This window comes from Equus quagga, chromosome 1 (genome assembly GCF_021613505.1).
Source record: "Equus quagga isolate Etosha38 chromosome 1, UCLA_HA_Equagga_1.0, whole genome shotgun sequence".
Classification (NCBI taxonomy): Eukaryota; Metazoa; Chordata; class Mammalia; order Perissodactyla; family Equidae; genus Equus; species Equus quagga.
The window spans coordinates 142,386,775-142,402,728 of NC_060267.1; the positions used below are offsets into that span (position 1 = coordinate 142,386,775).

Here is a 15,954-nt window from a genome sequence, read left to right on the forward strand (position 1 = left end):
AGGCCTCCCCAGGGGTTTTCTTGGGGAGCCAGACCAGTTGGTGAAACAGGGAGTCAAGCCTCAGGACTCCCCGTTCAGTGCTCCTTTTCCAGCCCCACCTCCCCTGTTGCCTTCACGTCAGGATCAAGCTGCTTCATGCCTGTCTTGAGAATTCAGTCCGCAGTGTACAGTGATGGGCCCCTTGCGTCCCAGGGGTGAATATGTCTCCTGAAGGCTGGTCTTGTGTGAACCTGGGGAGACAGTAGAGGGACTCCGCCCACAGCAGGGGCTAGACTGAGTGTTCCTCAGGGCCTTTCCTGGTTCTGAGGTCCCTGCTAAGCTGCCCCTTGTTCATCCAGAGCATTGAGCACCTCCATGTCCTTCACTAGAGCTGCCTTGGGTGGGAAACTGCTTGTTCAGTTACCTGTTCATCCTGAGAGGCTTATTCTGAGTCCTGTGACACAGGGAATCAAAGACAGGGCCTGTGTCCCCAGGGGTGTCCAAGAGGGGAGGTGAGCAGAGAGCCCCCAGGCTCTGAGTTCACAGAGGGAGCGCACCCTCCATCTGAGGCAGCTAGGAGGTGGGGTGGAGGAGGCCTTCCTGAGCTGGGCCTGGCTGGAGGAGGAGGATGAGGGAGGGCCTTGCAGCAGGAACAGTGCAAGCCAAGGCTAGAGGCCGGGAACACTCAATATTCCTACTCCTATTCCCTTTGCTAGCTGGGTGTCCTCTGGATAACATTGGGCTGCAGCCCAGGGCCTGTGGTGGGGAAAGGGGAACATAAGCCAAACAAAGCTGGGGTGGGGTCACCTACGAGGAAGGCCTTGAATGGCAGCAGGAGCAGGAGCTTCAGCTTGATTCTGTGGCTGCGTGGAGCCTGGGAGGTTTCTGATGAAGAGTGGGCAATGGGCTGCAAGTCTCACTTCACGAGAACTGTGTGTTTTCTGGGGCATCTTCTGATCAGAGAGAGAACAAAAGCAATGTCCCCCTCCTTAGACTGTTCAGGGCGGCCCAAGCCAAGCCACTCTCCAGAGGCCTGCAGGCTACCCCACATTCCGACTCCAGAGCGCCAAAGCACATTCCAGAGTGGAGCTGAAGGCCCTACCTCCCCTCAGCATAGGGCTCCACGAGGCATTGTCTGCTCCCCATGGACTGCGTTTCAGTTATTCTCTCAAAGAAAATAGCCCGGGGTGGGGGAGGGTTATGCCCATACCCAAGTCCCCCACAAGGCCTGTGGAATTTCACTCTGGGCAGAAGCAGCTCTGAAGTGACAGGGAGGTAAGGTTGGCCCAGCTGCCCCAGATGGGCACAGTGGGGCCAGGCAGAGCAGAGTGGGTGGTGGCTGCTCGTGCATCTGGCCCTCAGACCCCTTTGCCAGCTGCCCACCCAAGCCAGGCTTAGCCCCTGGCATCGTCCTCTGTCAGAATCTGCCCCAGAGAGCACCCTTTGTATGCATTATCCTACAACACTCACAAGCACCCAGAGGCTGATATTACATACCCCCCTACACTTTACAGATGAGGAAACAAGGCTTGGAGAGTGGTGTCGTTGCCTGGGTTCCAGACCCAGGTCCAACATGTGCTCTTTCAATGCTCCAGGCAGGGGTACTGTAGGCACATGGGAAGCTCATATATTCCCACAGCTCCCGCACCACCCCCTGTCAAGGCCAGCGGGGCTCTTGGCACCGAAGATCTGACATGCAGTGGGTGTTGCTTCCCAACCCAGGGCAGATGCCAAGCAACACATTGGCGGTGGGGGGTCTGGGGGAGACATGTGCCCAAGAGCAGTGAGAAGGGATAGCAAGCAGCCAGAGTGGGGAAAGGACACACACAAAAGAATGTTTAAAAAGATACATTTGTGTTTCATCTAAGTTCCTAGTTTACCAATTCTGTTGGCATTTGTTGTTCTCTTTGGCCTCATGGTGGTGCTGTGAGGAAGCAGGACAGGGAAGTATGTTTATACCCATTCCGTAGATGAGGAAACCAGATGAGGCCAGGCTTTCTGGACCGTGTGTCTGTGTCTGGTTTCCTTGACCAGTGGTTTTCAGTGGGGCTGTCCACAACCTCTGAGGTCCGTGGAACCTCCCAGACCCAGTCTACTTGGACCTGTCTTTCACAACAGCATTCACGGGAAGTTTTGTTTGTGCTTGCTGGGGAAAGATCAGAAAGCCACTGCAGCACCCACCCTGTTTCCCAGAAGTCCAGCCCACCTGGCCAGTTGGGGCAGAAGCAGAGGGTCACAGCCCACCAGCCAACTTTCCTGCTGCCATGGTGCCTGGGCATCAGCAACAGCTTAAATTGATAGAATCAGCTAGTGCAGGGGAAGGACGAGGCTTCTGATCCCACTTATGTCACCCCCTCAACCATCTGTGTGCCTGAGGGCAATTGACTTCCCCTCTCTGGACCTCATTTTCATCACTTATGGAGGGGGTCTGAATGGGCTGACTTTGGAGTCCCTCTAATGCCAAAATTCTGTGAGCCTTAGGAACTTCTATTGAAGACAGAGAAAGAGACAGCACCTTTGAGAAAAACTTACATCCAAATAGTTTAAATCAAACATTATCTAAAAAAAATTAAAAGACGTTGCTAAGAGTTCCAGCAGGCAGAGTATTCATGGTTGCTGCAGTTCTTCAAGCCACAGAAATGGAATGTTTGGGGATTAAAATGGGTCCTTACTTCTGTTCAGTGAACTCATTGCCAGGAAAGGGAGCCCCAGGCCCAGGCTGATGGTCCTGGGACAGGGAGACCCCAAGTTAGGATGATCGTGGTCCTCCTGCCAAGCTGGAGTTGCCGTCTGTGAATGAACAAGTTCCCTCTTTATTCTGAGTGAAGATGGTTTAGCTTTGATGCCAGCTCTGGAGCACAGCAGAGAAAGTGCACACCCAGGAAGGGTCTGGGCAGTGAGAAGCCTGCAGGACTTCTCCAGGTGCTCCCTCTCTGTGGCCACTGCATGCCTCCAAGTGTACGTGCAACACTCGGAGCAAGGGATTCAGCTCCCAGAGTTGGGCTGCCAGGATTCACATCCATGCCCCATCTTTCCCAACCAGGTACCCCAAGCAGAGGGGACTTACCATCCACCAGCCTCTGCTTTGTGTCTCTAGGGTGCTGACAGTAGAACCCACCATACAGGGGTGTCTGAGGATTAAGTGAATTGCTCCATGTTGAGCACTTAGCGCAGTGCCTGGTGCACACCTGGATAAATGGGGGTATGGTTATTGTTACTATTTAGGCAACAAGTGACTGCTCTTCCTCCTGTCCTTCCCAACCAGCCGGAGACCCCAGAGGTGAAGGTCTTGCAGGACAGGCTGGCAGCCACAAACCTGAAGATGAGTGACCTCCGCAACCAGATCCAGTCTGTGAAGCAAGAGCTCCGGATGGCCCAGAAGGTATTTTAGAGCCAGGGGTCAGGTCTTCTTGTATGACTGGGATTGGGAAGAGCATGGCCGAGACAATGAGTTCCATTCAGGAGCAGCCAGTGCTTGACCATGCGAGTATCACGCTGCTTGCTCTGGGTCAGGCTTCAGATCCAGTAACTTCCTTCTACCATCCCTTGATACAGAACATTGGTGAGTGGGACTGCTGGCCGCCTGAGGGGCCTTGCATATACCGCCTTGTGGTGCCTGCCCAGGCCTGGACCGAGGAGGACAGTGCTGTCCACCCAGAGAGAGTCCTTTAAACCTTCCTTGTGCTACGTGTGCCCCAGTAGATCCTGGGTCTCTCCTTAATAAGCCACCTTGGACTTGGGACCCTGCCAAGACCTGCCTCCTGCCCTCTGCTGTCTGTAATATTAGAAAATGAATAGATTGTTTGTGTATTAAAGGCCCCTTTCAAAAGAAAATACTCAGACTTGGGATGCAGGCCCAACTGGTTCGTTATTTATTTTTATTTATATAGTGAATTCTCTGGCATTTGTCTTCCCTGCTGGAACCACTCACATGGGCCAAGATTTCCAAAACAGAGTTCTATTGTGGAAACGAGTGCCGGAGACTGGGTACGCTCGATCGGGTTTCTGTGGCAGCTTCAGAGGGGCCCAGGGCACAAGCTGGAACATTTCGTTTCCTCTTCAAAGCCTCGAGGTGGGGCCTTGAACACTGCCCTTCAGCAGCCACAGAGTTGGACCCTCCTGGAACCAAACATCCCCAATCAACATTCTCTGGCCCTCCTCCTTGCCGCACTCAGACAGGGCTCCTTGTCAGTGGCTTTTCACAGAGGGCAAGGCCCTGTGGCAATGTACTCTCTGTAGCCATCTAGAATGATCTCAGTGACAGGTGAACAAGTTAAAGAAGCAGGTTTCGGTCAACTTTGTGGTTTGCTCATCCCAGAATATATCGAGAGCAAGGGGCCCCATCTGGGCATGTCAGCAGTGCCTTGTCTGCTCTAAGCATCACCAAAAAGTGCTAGGGATGATGGGTTTATTGCTTGCCCAGGGAGAGCTGCTCTTGGAGCATGGTCAACTGGCCTTGGGGGTGGGAGGGAGGTTGTGTAGGTGGAGACTGGGCCCTCTGGGAGCCCCACGCACCCAGCACTGCTTCTGCATATGCAACAACATTAGGGCTCTGGTGGGGCCCTCTCTCCTGGCCACACTGAAGGGCCCACCTGTTTCAGGTTTTGGCCAACGAGGTTGGGGAAGATGTGAACGTCCAGCAGCTCCTGTCCTCACCAGGGACCTGGAGGGGTCGGGCTCAACAAATCCTCGTTTTGCAGAGCAAGGTGAGTGAGTCATCAGACTTCTCCTGCCCCTAATAGAGGGCTTGAAATGCTCCAGAAAGACCCACAGTGATGCACATTAGAGACACAGAACCCAAAAAAGGCCTTTAGGTCCTGCAGGGCGCGCTTGCAGAGCTGTTGTTTTACATTCTTCCCAACAAGCCTGATTTTAATTTGTTATTTAACGAACAAGCATTTATATAATACTTACCACGTGCCAGGCACTGGCGTTTAGTAAATGCCAAAGACTTTGATTTGATTTACTCTAGGCTTATATTTTCCCTAGTTCATGTAAATTTGCGTGACTCTTCTAGGCTTTTTCCAGGTTTGTCTGGGTGCTTGTAGACTTTTGAAAGTTTTAGTTACCCAATAAAAACTTAGCCTTGTCTCCCTTTTTATGTTCTAAATATTTTGGAGCGTCCCTAGAGGCTAGGAACAGGGGCTCCGGAGTCAGACTGCTTGGATTCAAATCCCAACTCTCCACTCACCAGCTGGGTGGCCTTGGGCAAGTTACTTCATCTCTCTGTGCCTCAGTTTCCTCATCTGTATACTGTGGATAATGATAGTACCCACCCGACAGGGTTCTTGGGAGGATTGAATGAGTCAATATGTGTAAAATGCTCAACACTCAATGCCTGGCACAGAGGAAACGCTCTCCAAAGGTTAGCTGTGCTTATTTTCCTTTTTTTTTGCCTTCAAACCAAGAAATACACGAGTAGGTGTGTAACTTCCTACTGTTTTCCAAGCACATCACCTTCATCCCCAGGGACTTCAGGTTCACGGTTTGTGGGGGCTTCTTTCTTCAGGGTCCCCTGTGGAATCCTTAAAGTCAACATGAGGTGGGGAAAGTCTCCAAAAAACTGTAATTAACAACCAGTGTGTAGCCTTGGGGTTCAAGAGACCTGAGTCTGAGTCCGGCCTCCAGCACTGGTCTACAAGTTTGGTGACCTTGGGCCAATCACTTCATCTCGCTGTGCCTCAGCCTCCTCACCTATAAAATGGAGACAATACCTTCCTTGAGGGATTGTTGTGGGTTAAATGAAATAACACATGTAAGGCACCCAGCACAGTGCCTGGCCGTCATCAGCACTCAACACGTTAGTTATCCTTGTTCTTGTTAAGTTGTGTAAGTAAATGATTAAAAGTAATACCATGTTCTTGAATGCGTCAATGGAATTACCACACAGTGCCACACGAGGGCGCTAATATGTGCCTTCAGAGCCATACTGCTGCCCTTTACCAGTGACCCTGGTGAATTTTGCCCCAGCTCAGGTTTACCCAACTTTGTTCCATCCTTATGTTGTGTCAACATGGAAACCAGAGATAGAAGGGCCCTAGGAGTTATGCACTTCAACCCCTGTGATAAAGCCATCGTTCTGTGGGATGACCTCTCCCTGCCCCTTGCTGAGAGCCTGTGAGTGCTGGGCTCCGTGCTGAGGACTTTACCTGAGCCATCTTGGGGTTTCTCAAAGTTACCTAATCCTAAAAATTACCCATAGCACTTGTTTAAAATGCAGATCCCCAGGTCCTCCCCTGGAGCTCTGACTTGTTGGTCTGGAGTGGGCCCCAAGATTTGTCATTCCAAGAAGTGTCTTGGGGGTTCCCAGGCTCAGACAAGTTCAGGACACTGAATCCTCATAACGACACGATACCAAGTGTACCCTTAGGCCCATTTCACAGAGGAAGGACCTGAGATTAAGAGAAGTTAAGTAATTTGTGCACAGTCACACAGCCAGTGAGGTTTTGAGCTGGTCTCTCAGCTTCCACACCCTCCCCTCCCTCTGCAACATCTCCTCCAACTGGCCAGGAAACTGTGTCCTCCCGAGGAAGCCTCTCATGTGAGGTTTCCACGTCCATCTGGAACTGGGGTGTTCTCTGTCTAGTACGGTCTCCTGTCACACCTCAGGGTGGCCCCTCTGAGTAGTGGAGTCTGACTGCAGACCCATTGTGGAACGACGAGTTTTACCACCCTCAGGTTCGAGAGCTTGAGAAACAAGTGGGACAGACCCAGAGCCGGTCTGTGGGAATAGCCAGCGACGAGAGATCTGTCTATCCAGACCCAAGGAAGCTGTCGGCACAGGAGAAAAACCTGCTCAGGATCCGCAACTTGGAAAGGGAAAAACAGGAAAGCTGGGAGGTAAAGCATGCCTGGGGAGGAGGTCAGGGGGCATGTGCGAGCCGGAGATCATGACCACCCCTGCAAGGAGTCTGAGGCACCCTGACAGCCAGGAGACACCTGGGGTTGGGGTCACTGCTGTGCATGTTCCTCACGTCCTGTTGATCCAGCTTGAGCTGCCTGGCTGAGTCCTCACCCAGAGCCCATGTCATGACTGTTGGGTGCCCCCCTCCCCATCCCGTCCTGGCTGTTTTGGAGATGTTGGATCTGAAATTTCATTTGTAAGAGGAGAAGGAGAAGATCATGGCCCCAGAGGTGTGATAGGGTCGGATGGGCCTTAAAGGAGGAGAGCTCCAGGCTGCTGAAAGAGTTGGGCAGGCTGGTATCAGCACCACGGGCTGCATCTCGCTGGCTGACTTAGGAGTGTCAGAAGACAAACTCTACCAGGTTTATGCGACAAAGAGGATTTATTGGCCCATGTAGATGAAGAGTGTAGAGGTGGCATGGCCTCAGGAACAGTGGGATTTAGGGACTTGGTCTCAGTGCCACTTTCTCTTCGTTTGGCTTCACACTCTTCCAAAGGGACCTCTGGTAGTCCCAGCTTCTATCCTCCAACCCAGCCCCCACAAAGGGCTTCTCTTTCCCAGTAGTTCCGACAAAGTCTCAGAATTGAGTATCATTGGCTGGTTTAGGCCACGTGCCCATCCCTGAGCTAATCGCTGTGGCTAAGGGTACAGGATGCTTTGATGGCCAAGCTTCAGATATCTGCCCCTGAGTGTCTAGGGGATTAGTCAGCCTCTCTGAACTTGGCTTAAGAGTGGAAAGTAGGGGCTTCCACAAAGAAAGCAGAGGAAGAACGGGGAGGAGGTGCTGGCAGGCCAAATGGGCACTTCAGTGGCCCTGGCAATGGGCTTCCTAACAATGAGGGCTTACCTTTTCACTGGGAGACTTCTATTGTGAGTCCCAATTCGGGACTGGGCCCTCTACTAGGTACGTTGTGACCACTGCCACATTGTACCTGCCAGTAACCTGGACCATCAGGTGTAAGGAGGGGAACAGTAAGACTGGAGGAGTGGGCAGGGCCAGGTCCTTCTGCACCTTGCATGCTGGTCAGGGATTTGAGCTTTTATCTTAAAAGCATTGGAGAACCACCACAGGGTTTTAAGTTGTGGAGGGACATGGTGGCGTGCAGTTTGGAAAGATCACATGGTCAGGCATGGGGGGATGTGTCAGAGGAGGCATGGGAGGCAGAAGCAATAATCCACTTGAGACATGACCAAGGACCTGCACCAAGACTATAGCAGAACTATAGTACGACTATAGCAGAAGGGTGGATGCCTGGGACATTGAGTGTTGACTTTATAGGACTCAGTGACCAGACATGGCAGAGAGAAGAGTAGGAAGAATTATGAAGGACTTTAAGTGAGTGTAGCAGGTGGGTAGAGGAGACAAGGAGTGGGTTCAAGGGAGATGGGGAATTGAAATTTGAAAATCTTGGGTTTGAGGTGCACCTGGCTCAGATTTACACATTAACCCAGAACAGAATATGTTAGAATTGTTGGACCATCCTTGACCCACAATGTGGGTAGTAGGAAGTGATCTCCTGTGTGTATTTTGTCTGCCAGGCACCCACTAGAGCCTGGAGTGTGTAGACAGCAGAGCAACAGGTGAACAATGGCTGTCTCCTGTCAAAGAGCTGTAGTCCTGTAGATTCATCATGTTTTACTCTTTTTTATTTCTATAACTCACTTCATCAAGGATCTGAAAACACTTTTCCAGTGATAATTAACCTTTAAGACCAAATCAGATTATGTCAGTCACTGCCCGAAACCCTTGCAGTGTCTCAGTCTTGGCTCTGAGGGTTTACCTAATCTGGCCTCTGCCCCCATGACCTGCTCCTGACCTGCCCCATCGTGCACTGCACTCCAGGCATGCATGTTCCACCAAGGGCCTTTGCTCTTACCCTCTTTTCCTTCAGTCTCTGCTCACATGTCACCTTTTCCTGCCATGCCTTCCCTGACGATACCACGGTCCCCCCAGTCCCTTCTCCCACTTTTCAATTAGCATTTGTCACCATCTGGCATTATCCATCTCCCCTACTAAGCTGTCAGCTCCTTGGGGACAAGGACTCTGTCTGTTTTGTTCTCAGCTGTATCCCCAGCACTTATAACAATGCTAAGCACATAGTAGGCCCTCAGGAAATATTTGAGAAGGAATGAATGAATGAGTGACTCCAAAGCCATGTGCAGTGTGTGAGCTTCTGGTTTCTAGCTGACCGAAGTGAGGTGCAGTCTGGGGTGCCGTGCTGGAGGAAGTGAGGGATAGAGTGGCAGCTGGAGCCTCCCTTCTTGTTCTAGCTCTTGGTGGGGTGAGCAAGTCCCTTCCCGTCTCTGGGTCTCAACAGTGAGTGGGAGCGAGGGACTAGATGTGGCCGAGGTCCCACTCAGCCCTGCTGCCTATGACTGTACTGTCTGATTACAGAAACTTGTGGGTGAGCGGGATGCCCTCCAGAGAGAGCTTGAAGAGCTGAAAAAAAAGTTTGAGGGCATGAGGTCCCGGAACAAGGTGCTGTCAAGTGAAGTGAAGACCCTCAAGAGTCAAATGGGGACCCTCGTGGAGAAGGGCAGGCATGATGATGAGCTCATCGACGCCCTCATGGTACGGACCAGCCGCTCAGGCCCCCCACCCCACCCAGAAGCCTGTGACCCAACCCCACCCACAGTGAGCTCTCACTTTCTACAAAATGCTACTGCATAACCCAGAAGCTCATTGCCTTCAGATGGGCCCTAGTCCCAAAGGCCCACCCCAGGGACAGGAGCAGCTCCTAGGCTACCTGAGGGCGTACATAAGTCCTGCTGTGTGAAGCTGATGCTAGGCACAAGCCACTGGGCCTGTGGACCCCAAAGGAGAAAGAAATGGGTGAGGGGCAATGAGATGGGATTACACTGTCTATTTTTCATCAAGGAATGGAAGGGACAACTGAGGCCCCAGTACAAATCCTTGTCAGTGTGATGGCATCGATCCCTTCCCCTTCTGGGCACTTGGGGTGTGGTGTATAATGGTTAGTCACCAAGATAACCCCTAGGGTCATATATGATAACCCATTTCACAGATGGGGAAGCTAAGACCCCCACTGGTTAGATAAATCATCCCAGACGGTACAACTGAGTTCCAACCAGGTTGCTCTGACTGTAAAACCTTTGATTAGCAAAGCCACTCTGCCTTCCTGCCCCTAGCCTGGCCCTTTCTCTCTGGGGCCTGAGGTGCCCCAGAGCTTTGGTCTCTGAATTCCAAGTTGTGCCCACAGGCCCCTGGGGTATTCACACCTGGCTTGACGGGGGTGCATGGGGGACCTGATGCTGGCTTAGGCGCCCCTTAGTCCATAATAATTGCACCAGGCAGGGTGGTGGGTGGGGCACAGAAGACTTGAAATCTGGGCCTGCCTGTGTTGATGCCTCACTGTGTGACCCAGGTCTAATTTATCCTCTCTAAGCCTCAGCTCCCAGTTTTTAAATAAGATGTGGGGCTGGTTGTCCTCTGAGGTCCCTGTATGCCACCATTCTTTGTCACTGAAGATGGCACGAAGAGAGCTGCAAACCTGCTCCAGGCCTGCCACTCACCAGCAGTGTGCCTTGGGCTCTCTGGGCCTCCCTTTCTTCCACTGTGTGGTGAGGACAGCCCCTACCTGTTCCCAGTCACTGACATCGTCCTTCCTGGCCCCCAGGCAGGAAGCCTCCACCCCAGGAGTCTCCTGGAGGGCATCTCCAGGGGATAGGGTCTCAGTCAGGTGCTGAACCATCCCTAGCCAGGGGTCCAGGAACTGCCTTCAGGGCTGTCTCCCAGCAGAGTGGGATGGGGTTTCTTTACCCACGTATCTGTCCCACTGGCTGAGGGGCACCATCTGAGCTGCTTTCTGTTGTCCTGAAAGCCCCTTGGATATCCTTCTTGGCCGTGATATCAGGGGGAAGGAAGTTGAGGATAGGAAAAGGGCATGGTCCCCACCTGCCTGGTTGAACTCCACTGTGGGCAGGCAAGAAGGCGGTCCTCCTGCCTCTCAAGGGAACACTATTTTCCCACTGTTAGGTTCCTGCAGGAGCAGGGAAGGGGTGGGTTGCTGGGGGTGGGGGGATGCGGTCTTCCCTTGTCCTTCCTTACCCGGGGGCCATGGCTGACCCTCACCTGCACTCCTGCTTGGCCCCCCAGGACCAGCTGAAGCAGCTACAGGAGATTCTGGGCAGCCTGAGTCTGCAGGAGGAAAAGACACGAGCATCCCAGCACCACCTAGACCAGCAGCTCAACAACGAGGCACAGCAGAGCAGTAGCCTCGTCGCCCAGCTGCAGGCCATGGTGGCTGAGCGGGAGGCCAAGGTGCAGCAGCTGGAGTTGGAGATCAGGCAACTCAGCGTGCGGGTGAGTAGACCACTGTCTCAGCCCAGCATCCATTTCCAGGTCCCGGCAAGTCCATACACCACCCAGAGAAATCTCAGCCACTTCCACTTCTCTCTACCTGCCTTCACTCAGACTATACTACGTCCTACTTGGTCGACTTTGGCTCCCTGCTTCCGTCTGACTCCCTATTCTGTGCATACCATTCCTCTCTAAGGTACTAGCCTGATTTTCTCTCTGCTCTGCAGAAAACCTATCTGTGGCTCCCCATCGCCCTTGGCCTCGCCCAGTCCTCAAGGGTCCAGGATCCTTCCAGCTCATCCTCTCCCTCCCCAGCTGTGGCCCTCATCCTCATGATCTAAGATGGTGGCTACAGTGCCAGCCTTTACACTCACATTCCAGGCAACAGGATGGCGGAAGAGAAGCCACACTTTATCCAGCTCACAGGGCACCATGTGACTATCTCTTGCAGCCGTGCTTCCTGCACCTTCTCTCCACCTCTTCCTTTCCCCCACACTCTGGCCACATGGATGCCATTTCGTTCATCCCGTGACCCTGCCTTTTCCCCACTCCAGGCCTGTGCGTGTGCCTGAAGCACATGCCTTCCCTTTCCTCCCCACTGCCTCTGCCTGGCCGGCTGCCCCTCAGCCTCTAGGTCTTACCTAGTCATAAGCTCCTCCAGGAAGCTGTAGGGCCTCCCCATTTTGTGTTACCTGCCCCTCCTGAGTACTCTCCTAACTCCCTGTGCATCCCAAGCCAAACTGTTGTCACATTATGTGATCATTTTCCTGTTTTCTCTCCCACACTCCCCTTGAGGGGGCACAGACGTGGTACCTCAGTGCCTGGCACAGGACCAAGCACACAGTAGATGGTCAATAAATGCTTGTCTAATGAGTGAGCACCTGAAGATATTTTGCCTTGGCAGTGCCTTGAGGGCACAGCCTGGTCTGCTAGAAGTCAGGCACCGTGGGCCCCGTGTGGCTCCTTCCTGTGGTGGTCGTGGTGCTGAGGGTGAGGGGAGTTGCTGGCGTCTGGAGAAGGATTCCTTGACATTCGCACAGGTTTCCCAGTGACAGAGGAGCCTCACAGCCAGGCTGACTGGTATAGCCAAAGTTGTGTCACTCAGCAGCCCTGTCCTTTATTCCCAGGGCTCCATGGTCCAGTCAGAGGCATGGGCACCCAGGAGCCCCTCTGCCCCAGCCCCAGGCTGGTGTTGGCTAGTCTTGGCAGTTTGTCCTGTAGCCGTCTGTCTCCAGGGGCCAGGGCAGCCTGCGGCCACAGGATTGACTGTGGTAGAGAATGCTGAAGCCCTGAGGCTGAGGGAGACCGGGGACAGAGTATGTGGGGTAATGAGTGGGGGCATCACCTTGCAGTCCTCACCCTGCTTGTCATCCCAGGCTCTCTGGGGAGTGAAGTCTGAAGGGACACACAGGAACATTCCAGTGTCTTCACCTCACCACTGTCCTGGCTCCAGGCACACAAAAGAGGACTGACTGATCCTTACCTGAGAGGTCACCACCCAGTTGGGGGCCAAGCACTACCCACCAGACAAGTTGGCACACACTGCGAGTCTTCTCAGAATGGGTGGGGCTGGGGGACATGCCAGACTGGGGCTGTCTACCCCTTGATAGTAGCCTGGCCTCCTGCTGGGGGTTCTCCAATGTTCATTCTTCAGCCCAGCCTCACCAGCTATCCAGAAGAGGTGGGGTGCGGGGAGGGAAGGGAGCCTGAGCAACCCAGGCTCCCCACAAGGCTGCCGGCCCTTGCTGAGGCCCTGCTAGCCTCTCTGGCTCTGGGTGTCTGGAAGGTCCAGGTATCTCCAGCTGTCAAAGGCAGGTGGCCTCCAGTCACACCTGGCATTCATCCACATGTGGGTGGGGCTGCCCGGAGAGGTGGGCCCACTTGAAGACATCAGTCTCTGATCTGCCCCAAATCATAGGCCACACACTTCTCTTCCTACCGAATGTAGACCAGCTTCCGGCCCAGTCACCACCTCACGCCATGGAGCTCCCTTTCTGAAGAGAGGCATTATTAGATGTCATTATCATGCAAAGAGTGCCTTCACCAAACAGGCCTCGCTTTTCACTCCTGAAAAGAAGCCTCTTTCATATCCCCTAAAAGCTCTGAATTGAGCCAAGGTGCCCTCCTGCCTCTCCAGGCATCGGAGCCAAAGCCCTGAGAATCGACCCCAGGTCTCTTCCCTGCAGTATCTTCGGAATAGAGAAGCAGGCGAGGGGTCCAGGGGGCCCGAGGTCAGCCCCGCCTCCACCAAATTCCCGGAGGACCCGGGCCTGACCAAGTCCCCGGCATCAGCAGGCGATCACGTTGGCAGGCTTGGATCTTCTCGGTAAGAAAATGATGGGATGGAGGGGTTGGAAAGTGAATATTAGCTACTCAGAAGGAAGGCTGCTTCCTGCTGCCTCTGTGGGGAAGCCACGGGTGCAGTTTTAAGATGACTGTGGTGTTTTCCATCCAATACATGGGTCTCTCCTGTTCCGTTAGCCCTGCATCTGCATGAAGGAGCCAATTAGGCCCAGATATTATTTCTTCAAGTGCAGCTGGTTGCAGCTCCCTGTAAAATCCTCTCCAAGCTCGCCTCAAAATACCTGCTTCTGGGATTGTCAGACCTCTGTTGGATTGTGCAAGGCTTTGATGTCTCTTGGTTCTGTCTTGTTTTGAGCAAGCGAGAGTTCTGGAAAGAAGGGCAGCAAATCCACAGGGCTGCTACCAGGGCCAGCAGTGGCCACCTCTTCGGGCTCCTCAGACCCCTGCTGGCCCCTGCTCTCCTCCCAGCTGGGCGCTTGCAGAGGTGAGGCCCAGCCTGCCTTCCCGTGGTGATGAGCCCCTTCTGCCTTGGCACAGCTCCGTGACCAGCCTGGGCCACACACTGGTGGAATCTGCTCTCACGTGGCCTTCCCTGCCCAGTCCTCATGGGGCCTCACCCAGGTACGAACCCAGGACCCCTGGGCCCTCACAGCCCTTCTCATCCTTAATGGCTCAGCTACCATTGCCATCCCATTGAAAGGAAGGGAAACCAAGGCCAGGCCAAGTCCAGGAACTCTTCCAAAGTTACATAAGGACATAGAGGGTTTGGTGCCTTGTCCAAGATGATAGAGTAAGTGGCTTCAGAACTAGAGTCTTGGCCTCTAATTGGCAGTCTAATATTCTTCCTTCTACCACAGAGTTAACATGAACCTTCCAGGGCCTCGAGCCCAGCACCTTCCCTTGCTTTCTCTTGCCCATGAGAATTAGTCTCTAGGGGGAGAATTTCATGTCATATGGGTTCCCACTTTAAGCCACTGATATCCACTCCACTCTCTAGCCCCCTCTTTGTTGATAGAATCAAGCCTTAGGGCTTAAATGGGCCCTTTGTTCTTGCTGCCAGCTCACAGACAAAGGGTGGCTTTGTCCTGCCTCTGAGTTCTGTCCTGAGCCCTGCCCACTGTCCCCTGGAGCCATGCTCCTGCTGTCAGCCCCACCTCCACCCCTCAGGCAGGTCAGCTCAGGTTCTGGTCAAGGCCTCTGAGTGGCCCTTGTCCCACGTTTGACTTGCTGTGGGACTCAGGCAAATTGATCCTCTCTTGGTTGCTATTTCCCAAGAAGTGCCTGAGACGCTTCTGGCCTGACATTTGGCAGCACAGGGACCATGGGCCAATGCCAACCCTGCATCTTCCCACTCATCAGCCTGGGGTCACAAGGTCACTTGGGGGAGAGTGGGCCAACTCTGAGCCTCAGGGGCATGTGCCACACTTCTCACACCACGGGGAGAATGGGCAGGCTCTGTCTCTCTGAGGTTTTAGTCACAGTAGTAGGAGCAGGAGGATGAACAAGATGACCCCTCAAGGTCCCTTCCAGGCCTGTGTGCTGTGGCCTTTGTACTCACAGGGATGCAGGAGCCAGTGGGCTCCTGGGCTGCCCACACTGCTGGTTCCCAAGCTTGTTTCTTCCACAACACACAGAAATTTACTGGACCCAACCGTGTGTGCGCCCTGCCCTTATGGAGCTTACAGTCCCCTCCCTCAGCGACGGGACAGGAGTTCATGGGGCAGGAGTGACCCCAGAGAGTGTGTCTTTCAGGGCCAGTGTGGTGACTCAGATAGGGTACCTGGGAGTAGGGCAGGGCAAGGGGATCAGCTCCTTTCTCCTGCTGCTCCTCCCTACCGTGTGAGATCATAGAGGTGACGAGAGTAGGGTTTTCCGAACTGCACACAAACACAGCTGGGGAGCTGCCAGGTTAGATGCAGGTTCTGATTCAGCAGGCCTGGGCTGGAGACTGGGATCCTGCATTTCTAACAAGCTCCCAGGTAATGCCACAGCCACTGATTCAGAGACCACACTTTGAGTAGCAAAGCCTTAGAGTATATTTAGGAGTCAGAACATGGAGGAGTCTGCAGTCCTCAGAGCCCATCTCAGCCAACTCCCTCACTGTTTAGAGGGAGGACTGGGGCCCAGAGAGGGGAAGAGACCTGCCCAAGACCACAGAACAAGTCAGCCTCTGGGAGCGCCTGCCCCAGCCCAGCACTCCCTATGTCCTGTGATACTGGAAGAGCAAGCCCGGGGTCACCAGGGTCTCACTGGGAAAGGTGAGGGCAAGCAGAGAGCAGCTTAGGACTCACATGTGGGCTCTGGGGTGTTGGGGTAGGGAGAAGAGCTCACCTTTGTCCTGACCCCAGCCAGCAGGTAAGGGGCTGGTAGGCAGACCCAGTGGTGAGGAGGGAGGCAGTGATTGGTGGGATCAGGGCTGGAGAAAACTGACCAAGTCACAAAGCC

The 15,954-nt window shown here is 53.7% G+C and overlaps 1 protein-coding gene across 9 annotated transcripts in view; it reads left to right on the forward strand.

The window, feature by feature from the left end:
- CCDC13 (coiled-coil domain containing 13) overlaps window positions 1-15,954 on the forward strand; it is a 53,225-nt gene that overhangs the window by 20,327 nt on the left and 16,944 nt on the right. For 8 of the 9 annotated variants that reach the window (XR_006885744.1, XM_046643125.1, XM_046643133.1 and 5 more), the window contains 7 exons: window positions 3,245-3,361; window positions 4,581-4,685; window positions 6,658-6,819; window positions 9,280-9,456; window positions 11,002-11,208; window positions 13,392-13,531; window positions 14,047-14,130. Coding sequence is in view for 8 of the 9 variants with exons in the window: in XM_046643125.1 (XP_046499081.1) it covers window positions 3,245-3,361; window positions 4,581-4,685; window positions 6,658-6,819; window positions 9,280-9,456; window positions 11,002-11,208; window positions 13,392-13,531; window positions 14,047-14,130 (992 nt within the window). In the remaining variant the exon portion in view is untranslated. The remainder of the gene's footprint in view (window positions 1-3,244; window positions 3,362-4,580; window positions 4,686-6,657; window positions 6,820-9,279; window positions 9,457-11,001; window positions 11,209-13,391; window positions 13,532-14,046; window positions 14,131-15,954) is intronic. The other variant, XM_046643116.1, reaches the window with a different exon arrangement.